The following is a 16,548-nucleotide window of genomic DNA, read 5'->3' as shown; positions in this document are numbered from 1 at the left end:
ACATTAAAAAAACTTTGATTTTAAATAATTCTTAAACTTGAATCTTCCCGATAATTAGGTATTTAATGCAGCTTAACTAATTGTCCAAATATACGTGTGTAGTCTGAGGTAGGTATCTGGCATGTGAAAGTGACAACATGGCATACGAATAGGACCCAGCTCAATGTTACTTTGTTGAGCCACTGTCACCCACAGCTACACTCCTATCGAGAAATATTAACGCCTCTTGTTAAACTTAACATATTTACACACTCGTGGGCTCGTAACTATAAAACGGTGTGTGGTTTAGTTAATTAAATAATAATTCGTTACAAATAACTACCCATGTCAAACTAAGGCGTAAAAAGCATTATACGAGCAGAAATATTTAGTTACACAGCTAAAACAATACTCACATAACACTGTTTAACAACACTGATTTACATAAGCTATTAATTAATAATACATAAAAGAAAGAAAAATATTTTCTTTTAAATATGGCTCGTGGTACGGTGCACAACAATAAGCTCAAACCCCGCTGTGTTGCCCTCTGACCAAATACTCCCTAAAGTCGGGGTGGCGTTATGCGCAGGCGGGTCTCTACCGTCGTGACACGCCTATCCCTTCAGCATGGCAGGGTCCAATCTGAGCCGCACGCACCGCATGAAGCGCGCTCAAGGCTGCCCCAGCGATCTGACCGCGCCAACGGCCCCGGAGTGGGTATAGCGCGATGTCCAACCCCAAGAAACAACCGCGCACATAAATGTGCGCAAGTGCGCAAATGCGCGAGAGCACAAAAGAGCGAGAGCTCAACAGTGCAAGAGAACAAGAGAACAAGAGAACAAGAGAGCAAGAGAGCAAGAAAGCAAGAGCGCAAGAGCGCAAGTATGCTGTGTAATTTCTACCTTTCCCTGCCATCTGTTCTATCGGTTCCCCACCACGTACCTAACTATTCCCCTCCTCTCCCGGTTCTCCCACCACATACCTAGCTACTTCCCCTCATGCGATCGGAATTTTCGTAACGCTCGAAAATTGTTACCTCTTAGCAAAGAAGTTTCACTTCAAAAAAAGTATCATTTAAACCTTCTGTACGGGCCAGTTTCCCTTGGCTATTACAACTAGGTGCTGAATTACGAATCCCAGCTTTGAAGCCCTTGGTCGCCGCTCCCCGCGCTCTTGCACGACTCTGCTATCTGCAGTCACCGCAGAAGTCACGGCCACGCGGTAGAGCTCCCGGCTTCGAGTCCTGGGAGGGTGGGTGATCACAGGATTCTCAGGTGTTATGGAAAACCTCCCAGATAATGGGAGTTAGAAATTTGGAAAAATAGTATCCCTTAAACCACTACATTAAAGAATGTCTGAAGGTTTGAAAACTGAAATTGAACACTAACTTATAATTTTATCTGATTTTCAAGAATAATTGCGTTTGAAAATTTACACACAGAACACCAAAAAAATGTAAGTTAGTATTTCAGTACTCGCCAGTCATGTGTAACATCTAATCACGGTAACTAGCAAATTCATGTGATCTCATGTTGCACATAAACTTATAATACGAAACTTTGACACGAAAATTAACTTATAATTCTTTGAAATAATGCCGAGAGTGATAGATATACGCAATTTGTGTTTTAAAATACATTAATGCACGCAAATCACTCGTAGTTTCCGCACCCGCTACTAGAATTCGCTGCCGGAGTAGCTACGTCTACAATTGAATTATTTGATAAGCAGACCGAAATTTTAAACTATACAATGAATCGGCTCTGATAAAAGCGAAAAAGGCTTGAGAAATATCAAACCCTTGTTTTGGACCTGATTTTTGACAAGGATTTTTATTACAATTCTGCTCATCTGTTAAAAATTCATTTAACAGTTAATAAATAGTATAACGTTTTCCTTTTGTCTTAGTGAACCTTAATTCGAACCATCCCCCACATATGGCAGCACCGTGGTTGTTACACATTTCCGTTCCTTGACTTCCGTCGCATTCACGAAAATACTCCCACAAAATGCCTTATGTCTAGATTTTTAAACATCAAAAGTCACCTACAGAGTACTAAAACTTTCTAAAATAATAAATTTTACAAACAATTTTGAACCGACTTGAAATGCCTAGTGGCAACCTGGATAAAAATGGGTTAGCTCTAAAGGTTTTATTGGTCTAGGACGGCAAGGGCGTGCAGTGCCCTCCCATGGGCAGAGCGGGAGGACTCGTGAGGTACTCACGTGCGAGTGTGGGCCGCCGGAGCGCCATGTCGCCCTGCTCCTGGAGCTGTCGTACTGACGGCCTGTCGATTTGCGGCTATCTAATCTGCGCCGGATAGAGCACGGCGTGGCTATACCCATAGATACCGCCACAGGTGACCCTGGTACTGGTCCCGACGGCCGGAAAGTGATCCGCACACCTGTTAAGGCGCGCTACACGATGACGCGGAAATGTCAAAGATCCGAACCCGCAAGGTATTTGCGTTTCACTATCCGTCCATCGCTTCTATACGATGCAGAGAAACTAACAAACGATCACCGCTTAGATTTAACTTCACATTAATATAGCTTGGCCAGTCCAGGTTTAGGGTCCAGGGTGTGGATTGTGGATGGGGGTCAATGACCGACAACCACCAGATGTCATAATGGTCATCTTGGATGACCTTGACTTGACCTTCGACACTGATCATGACACCGGCTTCCATTTTTAATCCACCATCTTTAAAATCGAGTGCCCCACTCACGATAAAAAACTACAAATTTTTTTGGTTTGTACTAGAACTCTATCCTTGCTCACCAAAGGAGAAGTTCACAAGCTGGCAGAAGCTTTTGTAACTTTTTATACATTAATGTTTTTTTATTTTTATTTATTATTATAATTTTTGTAATTATTTTTATAAGTTTATAATTTTTAATTTTTATTTATTTCAATTTATGTTTTGAATTTTATTTATTAATTTTTTCTGTGATTTTCTGATTTAAGGGATATGAGCGTTAGTTTTCTCCGTGTACCATCAAAATATCATGCCGATATTTTAATGGTATTCTTCGTGTGCTCCTTATTATTGCTGTCGGGACTTCTGCTAATGTTCTCCGAGTGCTTCTGGTTATTTCTGAGAAATCAATCTCTGCATAAAAAAATTTTACCTAATGAGTCATACACTTATATTCAGAGTTATTATTAATTGGTGAATTTCTATTACTAAATTATAACTAAAACTATATTTTTTCAGGTGGGATTCAAACAAAAAACATCGATTACTTTGTCAAATAATATGCCTAGAGACAACTGAGTAGCACTATCATGAATGACGACCTTCCTTTTCCTTGGTGTATAGCGAAGCCTTCCTTCTCTTGCGATCGTTAGTGAGCATCCCGCATCCTACATAAAATTTTTTTTTACCTCAACACGTGTCATCTTTTGGCAAGAATCGAGACTACTTGCAACAAATTCTTATGCATGAGATAAATTAACTCTCGCTGCAGAATGGTGCCAAAGACAGTTAAGAGCCATGTAGCTTCTTAGACTTGTAGTCTTATAGTCCTGTAGTCCTGTAGTCTCGTAGCTTCGTAGCTTTTTAGTCTCCTAGTCTAGTACCCAAATAGCAGCTAGGCCTAAAACTTAATGGAGCCAAATACGTTGGAGTCAAATACTTTTTGGAGCCAAAGACTAATGGAACCAAAATACATTTTTTGAGCCATTGACTTTTAGATGCAATGTCTGTTGGAGCCAATGACTGATGGAGCCAAAAGACTGTTGGAGGCATTAATTCCTATTGTAAATTGACGATCGCATCCTACTGAGTTTAATTTACGTGAAAATTTGCGTCCTTTTCGTTAAATGTCTGTAGTCAGGTCTGTATTAACGTAAGCTACTGATGATATCGTATCCAACTGATGGGATCTTTTTACACTACGTTCAATTATCGTCATAATATACTTCCTTAAAGTCAAATGCGTCTCCTGTGTGTGTGTGTGCGTGAATATTTATACTGTGTGTCTAGTGTGTGTGTACTGTGTGTCCAGTGTGTGTACTGTGTGTTCAGTGTGTGTACTGTGTGTTCAGTTTGTTATGTGTGTTCAGTGCGTGTGTACTGTGTGTACTGTGCGTCCAGTGTGTGTGTACTGTGTGTACTGTGCAACCAGTGTGTCTACTGTGTGTAATGTGCGTCCAGTGCGTGTACCATCCATTGTGTACTGTGCATCGAGTGCGTGTACTGTGTGAACTGTGAATAGAGTGCGTATACTGTGTGTACTGTGCGTCGAGTGCGTGTACTCTGTATACTGTTCATGCAGTGTGTGTACTGTGTGTACTGTGCCTCCAGTGTGTGTACTATGTGTACTGTGTGCCCAGTCCGTGTACTGTGCGTCCAGTGTGTGTACTGTGTGTTACTGTGCGTCCAGTGTGTGTTTTGTGTGTTGTGTGTACTGTGCTTCCAGTGTGTGTTGTGTGTACTGTGCATCCAGTGTTTGCACTGTGTGTACTGCGCGTCCAGTGTTTGTATTGTGTGTCCAGTGTGTGTACTGTGCGTTCAGTGTGTGTATTGTGTGTTACTGTGCGTCCAGTGTGTGTTGTGTGTACTGTGCTTCACTGTGCTTCCAGTGTGTGTTGTGTGTACTGTGTGTACTGTGTGTACTGCGCGTCCGGTGTGTGTACTTTGTGTCGATTGTGTGTACGGTGTGTTTTCTTTTGTTGAATTTGTGTCGTTTTGTTTAATGTTTTTGGTGGAATATGTAGTGAAACTGAATATTTACTGGTTCAATACCTCTTGATATTGATAAAAATGTTTTCCGAGATTCTTGGTCCTTTAATAGGCGTAAAACATGTTCCATTGGTCTAATTGCTTGTAATTGATTTTTCGATACTTTAGATCTGACAGTTCGAAGACTTTAACTTGACTGCTTAAATATGTTGTATTAGTTAACGATAAAGAAGGTTTTGTAGTTCGAAAATGTTTGGTCTATACACCGAACATTGTCCAAGCCCTGGTCTCGTGGTCTGAAAACACTTGGTCTGTACGTATAACATTTTACATGTACTGGTTGGAATGTATTGCATGCATAGAAAAAAATAGACTTCCATGTTAGGCAGCACGTCAACTTTTTTAATTCGTCGGACAGGTATCTCATTCAGATTTGTTTTTCATTAGAGTGAATGATTAATAACTACACGGGAAACAGATTACAAATTTATTTTAAGATTTAGTTATCCTTATCACTGGCCGAGAATCAAACCAAGAACGGAAATCAATTGCGTCAATAATTTTTTAAATAAGTCATTTCTTTTGAAGAATTTTGTATTTCTTTTCCGAATTTTCAGGTCAATACATACAAATTTCCAAGATGGCGACAATATCGACTGATAGGAGGCTGGTATATAAGGAACTAAAGCCACTTTTAGGACTTTCCATTATATTTTAATAAATAATAGTTTTTTTTACCCGAAATTAAAATATTTTTCATTGACCAAGGATCGAAGCAAGGACGGATATCGTTGAAATCTATCAGAAAATAATGATTGATTTTTTAAAATTTAATTTCGAATTTTTCCCGAATTTATAGCTAAATAATTACTCATTTCCAAGATAGCGGTCATATCGGTATACTAAGTAGATGCTGGTTAGCTAGGAACTTAAGCTGCTTTTAGGAATTTGAACTTGATTTATTGAAATTGTTATTTTTGACGTGACAGCGTCTAATAAATTGATGAACGCCGGCTGCACGCACGAAAAAGTGTCCCGTAACGCACATTGTCCCACTACGGATGTCGCACTACGGATGTGTCCTGTTATGCTCATTGTACGCATGCGTGGCATCTCTCTTCCATTCGATTGGAACATCCATCGATTTGACTTTTCAATCATATTTTCGTCATTTGAATTATTAATATTATGTAATTTAACGATCGTCCACTGATTTTCAGCACAATCGGTACGGTTATTTAAAAGTAATGTTGAATATTCAAATACATTTTAAACGAAAAATGGTGTTTTACAGTTACACATAATAATTCAAATTACAACCGGGATCTTTTGCACAATGTTTTAAAAAATATTGTAACACATTATAAATAAGTTTGGTGTATTTGGGATGCGTATTTGTTATAAAATCGTGTCATAAAAATAGGCGGACTACATACGTTTTTAAAACTTCCACAACACAAAACAAAATTTTTATAAAGATATATATATATATATATATATATATATATATATATATATATATTTATATATATATATATATATACACCCCATCTGAAACGATTATTTCCGATATGGCCTCGTGGCCGGGCGGTTAGCATCGCTGACTACCAATGTTAAGGTTGATTGAATCCTGGCCACTGCATTACCTTTTTTTTTTGTATACTTGGAAAAAGAAATACAGCGCGCGCGACACTACGAAAGTAATAAATATATTTGAATTAATGAATGCAAATAAAAGTAAATTCATCAATTAAATTGTAGATTTCATTTCACTCCTTTGTATCCATACAAAATAGTGATAATTCAATAAAAATGATTCAATTTTATTCATAAAAGTATGCAGAGGTAGATTTTATCATACAAAAGATAGAACAATTAAAAAAAAAACTTCCTCAAAGAATATAATATTTTTAATGCCTAAATGGTTTGGTTGCAAAAACCTATTACGGCTCAGTCTCAGGCCGAATATGATATTTCATTTTCTTCTGGATCAATCATTTCATCAATGTTTTGTTATGACGTTGTCACGTTAAACTATCGTCCGTAAACCGACTTTTTGTTTTTACATAAAATATTTTTTTTTGCATAATACAGGGATTGAACCAAGGACAGTAACCGATCAAATAAATCAGTATATTAATTGCGCATTTTAAAGTGAATTTTGGAATTTTTCCCTAATTTCTAGCTTAATAACTACGAATTTCCAAGATGGCACCCAAATTTCAAGATGGTGGATGCCACAGTAAAATAAATGATTACTTCACTCTAGTGAGTAAATATTAAACTAACATGATGATAGGGCATTCTAGCAGAAGGCATGTGTACTATGTGTCACTAGTGCTCCTAGTAGTATTGAAAACAAGATGGTGAATGTCACGTCATGCTAGCTGGTGATATATACCGTGGCATTAGTGGTGTGAGGTGAGTCTGTCGGTGGCTTCCATGGAGGAAGGATCTGTTGTAATTTTTTTTATTTTTAACCTCACCATGTTCAAAACAAGGGCATAAGTGCGTGTTTTAAATATTATTTTATAAAATTTTTATTAATTATATTTTTTATGAATTTTAAATTTGCCATGCCATTGCCGCCATCTTGTATTAAGACATAACTGTTGCAATTTCCGTTATGCCCGCCATACTGAAAATCTGTATTTTCATGCTGGAAAATCAGACAAAACTTTAAAATTCATAAAAAAATTTAATTAATAACTTTTTAATAAAAATTTAAAAAAACGCTGTTGCATATATCATTATGGTCACCATATTGGATTCTAGAAATGTTGCACATTTTGTTATGCCCACCATCTTGGAAGTATATGACAATCAATGGATGTTTCATTATGGACATCATCTTGGATTCTAGAGCATTGCAATTTCTGTTATGGCCGCCATCTTGAAAAACCATAATTATTATCAGATTTTAAGAGGAAAAAATTAAAATTTACAAAAAAATTAATTAATCCAAGTTTAATAAAGCATTATTTCAAAAACGCAAGTCCTCGGTTCGAACCCAATGAGGGCAAAAAAATAAAAATGGTGACAGATCCTTCCTCCACAGTAGCTGCCGGCCGACTGATTCACCACTTATGCTAGCTGATATGACATAATGTCCGCCATCTTGTTTTCATATGCTGGAGGCCACCATCTTATTTTCGTCTGTTAGAGGGCACTGCCGCCATGTTAGTTTATTATTTACCTGATAGAAAGCAGTATTCATTTATTATTACTGTGGCACCCGCCATATTGAAATTTGGATGCCATCTTAGAAATGTGTAATTATTTAGCTATAAATTCGGGAAAAATTCCAAAAATCATAAAAAAATCACTTATTAATTTACTGATTTATTTGATCAGTTCCTGTCCTCATTTCGATTATTTATCGATGCAAAAAATTAATTTTATGTAAAAAATATGAATTTCAATAAAATGTAGCTATAAATCCTAAAAGAGGCTTAAGTTCCTCATATGCCAGCCTCTGACTTTATGTGATGAGACAGAGCGATGCTGGCACTCTCTACGAGTAAACAGAAGAAACAAATATGTTGATAGTAGTATAGGATAGCCGGTCTGGGGAAAGGCTTCAGGCTGTGAAGCTGGAGCCGGGTCAGTGACCGATTGCTCTGACGTCCCGGCGGCCATCTTGGATGAGTGTGACTTTGACTTTTGACCTTGACCCCGGCAGCCATATTGGATCCGCCATCTTGGATGACATCATTTTGTTTTCTCGAAAATTCCGCCATTTTGTTTTCCACCATTTTGAATTATGACGTCACCATTGCAATTTCCGTTATGTCCACAATCTTTAAAATCTTTATTTATTATCTGTTTTTAATGAAATTTTTTAAAATTTATTAAAAAAATTATTAATAACACTTTAATAAAATATTTAAAAAACATACATTTACGACATGGAGCTCGGAGTCCTCAGTTCGAACCTGGTGAGGGCAAAGAAATAAAAATGGCAACCGATCCTTCCCTCATGGTGGTTGCTGGCAGACTGACCCCACCACTTTTTTCATAGCATATATATATTAATTATCAGGCAGTATGACATAATGTCCGCCATCTTTAAAATTCGTATTTTTAATGCTAGAGTTTCGGGAAAAATTCCAAAATTCATTAAATAAATTTGTAATCAATATACTGATTGATTCGATCGATTCCTGTCCTTGGTTCAATCCCTGTGCGATACAAAACAACTTTAATTAAAAAAATACCACAAAAGTGAAAGGTTTGAGAGAAAAAAAAGTTCTTTTAAAAAACAAAAAAAAATTACATAAATTCTACACTCCTACAAGTACAAAAAAACACAGACAAATTACCAAAGTCTTAAGCATTTCTCGATTCAAACAGTCTTCTTTTTGTACGAAGTGAGTCCTTTACATGACTGTAAATGTCTATTCAGTTTATCAGGTCGACATATTGGTACACCACAATTTTCACACAAAGACGAATTATCGATTACATTAAAATGACCGTGATATATTTCATGTTGTTTTGCACTTTGAATATTTACTAATGTTTTGTTACAAAATATAGGCCTACAGCTTTATTCTGATGAATGTACAGCCAGTCTATCACAATTCATGAGGTGTCGTTTCAATCTGCCATAGTGTATAAACTTGCTTAAACACCTGTTGTACTGATATTTAATGCGTTCAGAGTTATTATTACAATTGTTTATTTCATAATCCCGTAATTTAAAGTTTTTGATCTTCTCACAGTACGTACAGTTGGGTGATGGAACACCGTTGGATGCTCCTTCCTTCAGCAATGTCACTGGCACTGTTGACCACCATTGTAACACCGCTGAAATGTTAACTTCTGAAGCCTTTGAGGTCTGCTCTGCGGAAGATGTTACACACGTCGAAATCTCCTGCTGTGCTGAGAGAGTAGGTGTAGCTGTATACGACGTTGTCATCGGGCTCTGCACTGATGATGGTAGACCTTCCATCCAGGTCAGTGTTGATAGTGGTAATGATGCCATCGAGTTCTCAAGAATAGCTAGATACTGGTCTATTATGTTAGTCAAGTCTGACTATCCGATCCGTTCATCGCCGCAGCCAGAGACGGACTGAAGTTTTCATAGTCAGGGTCTCACTTATATATTCTCATTAGCTGGTAAAACACATGAGTCAAAACTGCAACCATGATCATTAAACTTGTACTTAACTTTCTCGGAACATTTTTTATAATGACGATGTAAGCTATCGAGACCTGAAATTAGTTTACTGCACTTGTTACATTGAAACTCTGTTCTTTTCAGTAAATTATTCGGACAACTGCTTCTTTCATGTCTGCGCGCATTTGTAGGTTTAGTAAATGATGCACCACAGTATTTGCACTGACGCGATGTACGCTCTTCATTCATTGAAGTCTGCAATGATGCTGGTGAAACTTTAGCTGAAGCTGGAACAGCACATATCGTTGTCTCCTTGGCAGCCGGTATCGGGATCTCCGACTCCATCAACGTCTCTGTCATCAGGGTTCTTGATGTTGACGGTAAACAGTCTAACCTGGTCGACATTGGAGCAGTAACTAAATTTCACGAAACTTACTGAAGACAGCCGATCCGTACTGCACCGCGGCCAGAGGTGAACTGAGGGTCCAATTTTTTTTTTCCTAACCTAACTAAGACTAAGTGTCTTTTGGAGGGCTCCGGGTTAGGGAGGGACCTAAGTGCGTCTCAGGCCGAAGCCTATACGCCTTAGTCATGCTGGGATTAGCCATGCAGGGAGAGGGTCGCATGCATCGTGTGCTAGGAGGGTATTGGCCAGCCATGGCAGCGATTGGCGCCATGACTAACTCCCCTCACTCTTAACTCTAGACTAAACTACTAGATAAGTTGGGCCCAGGTAAAACCTGCATAGACACAGGGAAAACCCTGGGCACTTTCATGCGGGATGCCAAATTTCATGCGTTAATTTCAGGCAGGTTAAATACGGGAGAAAGAAGGATGGTTCAGGAAGAAGAGGTGGCCAGAGCAGAAAGAGTCTACCATGCGGGGTTTGGGCGCTTGGACTTAATGCCCGCATTGTTTGTTGTTTTGCAGTTCTGGATCTTCTGACCAGGGACGCAAGCGCCCCTGGTGGTGGCTGGCCACACCGGGCCATTCACTCCGCCTCCAGTATCACCTAAACTAAAAGAAGAAAATTAGAACACCTTACTTACTAAAGATACACAAACAGAACATATTTCACTATGTGTACGCTCTGCTAGTGCGGAGCGTAGGCTACATTATTGAAGATATTTTAAAGCTAATAACTTAATATGAATTAAACTATTATATTTTTGGTATTTTATTTTTTTTTTGTTTTTGTTTTTATTATTTTTAATTTTTCTCTCTTAGCCTAATATATTATATTACTTTATTTAGTATCTTAATATCTACGCACTTAAATAGAGTGGTAGAACTGCCAAAATATAAAGTCACAGGCGAATGGCAACAGAGCACTCGTATTATTGTTTTAAATATTCAAAATTTTAAGTAGCCATGCCCTGCGGCAGTGCTACCCATCGGAAAGCAGCATGCCACTCGTATCGGCATCCCCAGCTCGATCGGTGTTTATTTGCACTGACAATCCGGGCAAACACGTATCACAGGACACGACTTCTACCACTAATTTTAAATTATATCGTCGCGACGCACCACAGGCCTACCATGCCCGGCAGCAAGCAGCATGCCACTCGTATCGGCATCCCCAGCTCGATCGGTGTTTATTTGCACTGACAATCCGGGCAAACACGTATCACAGGACACGACTTCTACCACTAATTTTAAATTATATCGTCGCGACGCACCACAGGCCTACCATGCCCGGCAGCAAGCAGCATGCCACTCGTATCGGCATCCCCAGCTCGATCGGTGTTTACTTTCACTGAATGCGAGGGCAGAGGGCAGGTTCAATGCAGTACGACACTCTTTGTCGCTACGTTTGGTAGCCTAACTATTTATTATTGTAATTAAGTATAAATTAACTTGAAGTTACATTGTAATTCGCGAGGAGTATTTTCATTGGCCGGACGAGCGCAGCTACGGGGGCCTGTGAGCCAGGATTGAAACCGGCATTTTATATTTCCAATGCAAATCCGGATATTTGTCGCCAAGGGAGGAAATAAACGGATTTTCACTTAATTTACATTTATCATTGAATTTCTGAGTAGTCCTAACATAATAATCCTTTAATAATTCGAGTTTTAGCTCCCTATGTATGGCCCTGACGGGAAAATACACAGGTGCTTCAGTCGCGATACGAATGCTCTTGTTTTGTATTCTCTGTAGCTTTTCAGATGGGATTCTGCTGCTGTTGCCCACACTGGTGCCGCATAGGTAATAATGGGTTTAATTAGCGCGTTATATATGGTTAATGCGTTTTTAACTGAGCTACCTCGTCGTCGACTCATCACTGGATAGAGTGTCATTAATCTCGTGAATGCCGCCTTTCTTTTTGCTTCTATATGATCGCGCCATAGTAATTTACGATCCATATGTACGTCTAAATATTTAACTACGTTTTTGTGCGGTATTTCTGCATTGAATAGGGTTAATTGCGGCCTATTTTCTAGTGGCGGGAGATGTTTCCGCGTAAAAACAATGGCTTCGGACTTTGTAGGATTAACTTTAATTCGCCATTTCGTGCACCAATTTTCTAGTGAGTTTAACGCAGTTTGAAGCCTTTCTGTTGCAAGATTTAAGTTGCGTGACCTACTAAACAATATGTATCGTCGGCGTATAGGCCAAACTGTACTAGGCGATGTTCAGGTTTAGGCATGTCGTGTATGTAAATGTTAAATTAAACGGGTCCCAGTATGCTACCTTGCGGAACGCCTGCTCTGATTCGTTTCTCGTCTGACAGTGCCCCCTCTGTAGTGACTCTGAACGAGCGATTGGCTAAATACGAGGCTAATAATTTTATATATAGCAGTCGGGGAAATCGGCTTGGTATAGTTTATAGATTAAGCCTGCGTGGAAGACTGTATCAAAGGCTTTCTCTACATCTAGAAACGTTGCTACATTATAACTGTTCCATGTAAACGCTGTTACTATTTCTTCCGTCATGCGTACTAGTTGTTGCGTAGTGGAATGCGCGCGGCGAAATCCGAATTGTTCATTCGGCAATATGTTGCGTTCTTTAATATGAGTATTGAGTCGTTGCAAAATTATGTACTCAGCTACATTTGACATTATACTTAGTAAGCTAATTGGCCGATAGTTTTGTGGCATTGTTTTATCTTTACCAGGCTTATGAAATACCATTACGTTGGCCTAGTTCCATTGTGAAGGGAAATATTGCAATTTAAACATGGCATTTATTAATTCAGCTAAGTACTCTAGAATTTCATCAGGAAGTTTCTTAAGGACAACTGCCTGTATGCCATCTATTGCCGGAGCTTTACGTGGGTTCATACGTTTAATAGCCTGCTTAACTTCCTGCGATTGAGTTAGGTAAGGCTCTGAAGTTATAGGCTGATTTAGTTTTATTCTTAATTCCCTATATATCATTGCATTAAATATTCGGTCGCAGGGCTCGATATTAGGTTTAAACGCTTCTTCTAATGTGTCCGCGAATGCCTGTGCTTTATATATCGGTGTATAAGCGACTCCAGTGTGGGTTTGTAATGGAGGAATTTTATCTGTCTTGTGGAGGAACCACTTTGTCATACTCCAGGCGCTACCATCTTGCACCTGGAGCTGGGAGACTTTCGCCTCCCATTGGCTGTCCCTCCACAGAGTTATCTCATCGGAAATTATTCTTTGTAATTCATTAATACGCGCTTTAATGTCACGCTGTCTACGACTAGTATGTTCCCGCCTCAGTCTACTTTTCTGTGATATTAAGTCCCTTATGTATGCCGGCAGCTCTCCCTGCTTAAACATAACCTCCTTTTCTGGGATGCACGAGTTTATTGCAGTTTGTATATTTACTGTGAGTTCTGTTACTGCTGTTTCAATACTTTCTTTAGTTTCTAGGTTGGCAGCATCGGCTGCGGGCACGTTATCTTATAGATGCGTCTGAAAGCCTCGCCAGTCAGATTTTTTATAGTCTTTGATTTTTCTCGGCGGATTGGTGTCAGTGTCCGCATCATCGAATATTAAGTGTACTGGGAAGTGTTCAGACGACATTTCATGGACGACTCTGAGTTCGAATCCCGTTAGGACTCTCTTATTTAAAACAATATCTAGTATGTCGGGGTTTTGCCTTAGTCCTAATACAGTAGAATCCCGCTAATCCGAACTAATTGGGACCGAACCCTGTTCGGATTAGCGAAAATTCGGATTAGGTGGAACTTTGTCATATGATGCCATATATTGTCTTTTTGAGGCGTATTTAGTGTCTGATATGTCAAATATGAATGAAAGGTCCGATGAAAAATACACCTTTATTATTTAGCGTACATATTTAGTATCATATAATATGTTTAATTACTCACATAGCCTAAATTGCAATTTAAAATATTCCGAGTTTAAAAAAATCCAACAGCCTGCATCACGTGACAACATTAGGTCGAAATGAAGGGCAGTTCGTGAGTGTGTATTAGCGGAAGGGCAGTGACCTTCAACCAGAGTAAACAAAGCCCCCATCCTCCTTCCCGCATAGGCTTAGGGTAATGGTGGGTAAGAGTACGCACCTAGTGGATTTTCAGTTACATCGGTGGAAGGAGAGAAGATACGGGTTTCAAAAAATTACACAATATTCTTTATTTCTTTGCAAATCATTGTAGAAAGTATTAATTATTTGCTAATCATTATACACGAATTAAAAATAAAAATTAAAAACATGTCAATCGCGTACTCTTAGCCTACTGGGAGGGTAAGAGTACGCGAGTAGGGGGTTAAGAGTACGCACTAGCAGTAATCGCAAACAAATGGCCCACAGCCTCTGTAAGCGGAGCAGTCCTCGGGCCACCAGTCCTTGCAGATACCACATTGAATCCAGTTCTCAGAATAAGAATTTCCACATCCTGGGCAATTAACGGAATCTTCATTATCTTCTTTGGAAAGGATCGCATGCGCCAAACTCGTAGATGCGCATCGGTAATCATTTTCAAATTGCATTTCATTAGGCCTACTTACATTCGATTTCTTCTTTGTGGGATTCATATTCTTCTCACTTGCCTTTTCTGCCTTTTTGAGTGCTCTTTCTGCCTTTTCCATCTCTAATTCCTTTTTCTGTCTTATCTTTTTCTTCCAAGGCATTTTTGAAAGGTGAATTGGTTATTATTTCGGACTTCTGTGGTGGTCTTTTCCTTTTATGATTTGCAGTTTCTTTTTCTCTTATTCGTGGAAGCAGAACAATTGAATGAATGCTTATATTTATTTTGTTTTCATTGTAACTTTCTGAAGGCATAAGATCTTCATTTGGTAGGCCTGATGAGTTGCCATCCAGAACACCTGGATTAGAGCAGGTATAGCTGGTAGACCTTCTGCATTGGGAGGTTCTTTAGCACATGGGTTATCATATTCAGTTGGTAGTCCTTCATTTAGTGGTTGCTCATCATGTCGATTAGCAGACTCAGTTGGTAGTCCTTAATTTAGTGGTTCTTCAGCACGTCGATTAGCAGAATCAGTTGGTTGTTCTTCAATTAGTAATCAGCACTTGGATTAGAAGATTCCCTTGAAACTTCGTTCAGTGGTCGATCGGTCACTAATGAAGGTGCAATTAGTTCATCAGTTATTACATTGGGATTTAATGGTTCGATTCCCGTAACTTCAAAAGCTTTTTCTGCAAGTTTAACTCTTGCAGTAGCAGTGTAGGCTTCTTTAATAATTCCTGTTACATCGGTAAGTCTTATTACTTCTCCTGGATGTTGAACAAGCCATTTCTCGGCTTCAGTTGCATACGCAGCTTTGAGAGGCGCAAAAAATACTTTATCTAAAGGCTGAATGACATGGCTTGGGTGAGGAGGAAGAGTCAAAAATGTGATGTGGTTATTTCGGCAGAACAAAACTGCAGAAAGTGAACAATGTGTTGAGTGATTATCTGCTATAAGCAAGATTGGATCTTCTGCTGATGGTTTCACATGATGCACAAAATGATTCAGCCAGTCGAACAATAGGTCTGAGTTCATATAACCTGTCTCAGTCACGAGACTCAAAGTTCCATTTCCATATGGTGCCATCCCGTACAAATGAGTTACTGTAAACAAAAAATTGGTTGTCTGTAAAGTCGGTTTACGGACGATAGTTTAACGTGACAACGTCATAACAAAACATTGATGAAATGATTGCATACTTTTATGAATAAAATTGAATCTTTTTATTGAATTATCACTATTTTGTATGATACAAAGGAGTGAAATGAAATCTACAAATTAAATTGATAAATTTACTTTTATTTGCACTCATTAATTCAAATATGTTTATTACTATAACTAAGAGATTATTTTAAATATAACTTATATACATGTTTGCTATTTAACTTCTTCCAATCTGTGTTATTCTTTTAAGGATAGGACGATGATAGGAAAAGTAGGAAACGAATGGGAGTGTTTCAAGTTTAATGTGCCTCGAAAAAGTCAAATCGATGGTTGTTCCAATCGAGTGGAAGAGAGATAGATGCGGCGCAAGCGTGCAATGAGCGTAACGGGACACAGTGTAACGAGACACAGTGTAACGGGACAATGTGCGTTACGGGACACTTTTTCGTGCGTGCATCCGGGGTTAATAGATTTATTAGACGTTGTCACGTCAAAAAGAACAAAATATTGCAGTTCACTAATGTTATACGAAAAGAAAAGTTCTATAATATGACTGTGTTCTTATTAATTTATGCTACTATTAAATCAAATATAAGATTGACCTACAGCATTAGTGAGGCATAAATCAAGGCCATTTGCAATATACAACATGTAAAAGTTTAAACATACCTCGCTACAT

At 38.6% G+C, this 16,548-nt stretch overlaps 1 protein-coding gene across 1 annotated transcript in view; it reads right to left on the bottom strand.

Annotated features, from left to right (window-relative positions):
- Window positions 1–2,261, bottom strand: part of LOC134528928 (beta-1,3-galactosyltransferase 5-like) — a 36,876-nt gene extending 34,615 nt beyond the window's left edge. Inside the window, exon 1 of the mRNA XM_063362597.1 lies at window positions 2,209–2,261. Within this exon, the coding sequence (XP_063218667.1) occupies window positions 2,209–2,236 (28 nt within the window). The 5' untranslated portion in view covers window positions 2,237–2,261. The remainder of the gene's footprint in view (window positions 1–2,208) is intronic.
- Between the last annotated feature and the right edge of the window lie 14,287 nt (window positions 2,262–16,548).

Source organism: Bacillus rossius, chromosome 2 (genome assembly GCF_032445375.1).
Source record: "Bacillus rossius redtenbacheri isolate Brsri chromosome 2, Brsri_v3, whole genome shotgun sequence".
In the NCBI taxonomy this organism is placed as follows: Eukaryota; Metazoa; Arthropoda; class Insecta; order Phasmatodea; family Bacillidae; genus Bacillus; species Bacillus rossius.
This window is presented reverse-complemented; position numbering and strand designations above follow the sequence as displayed.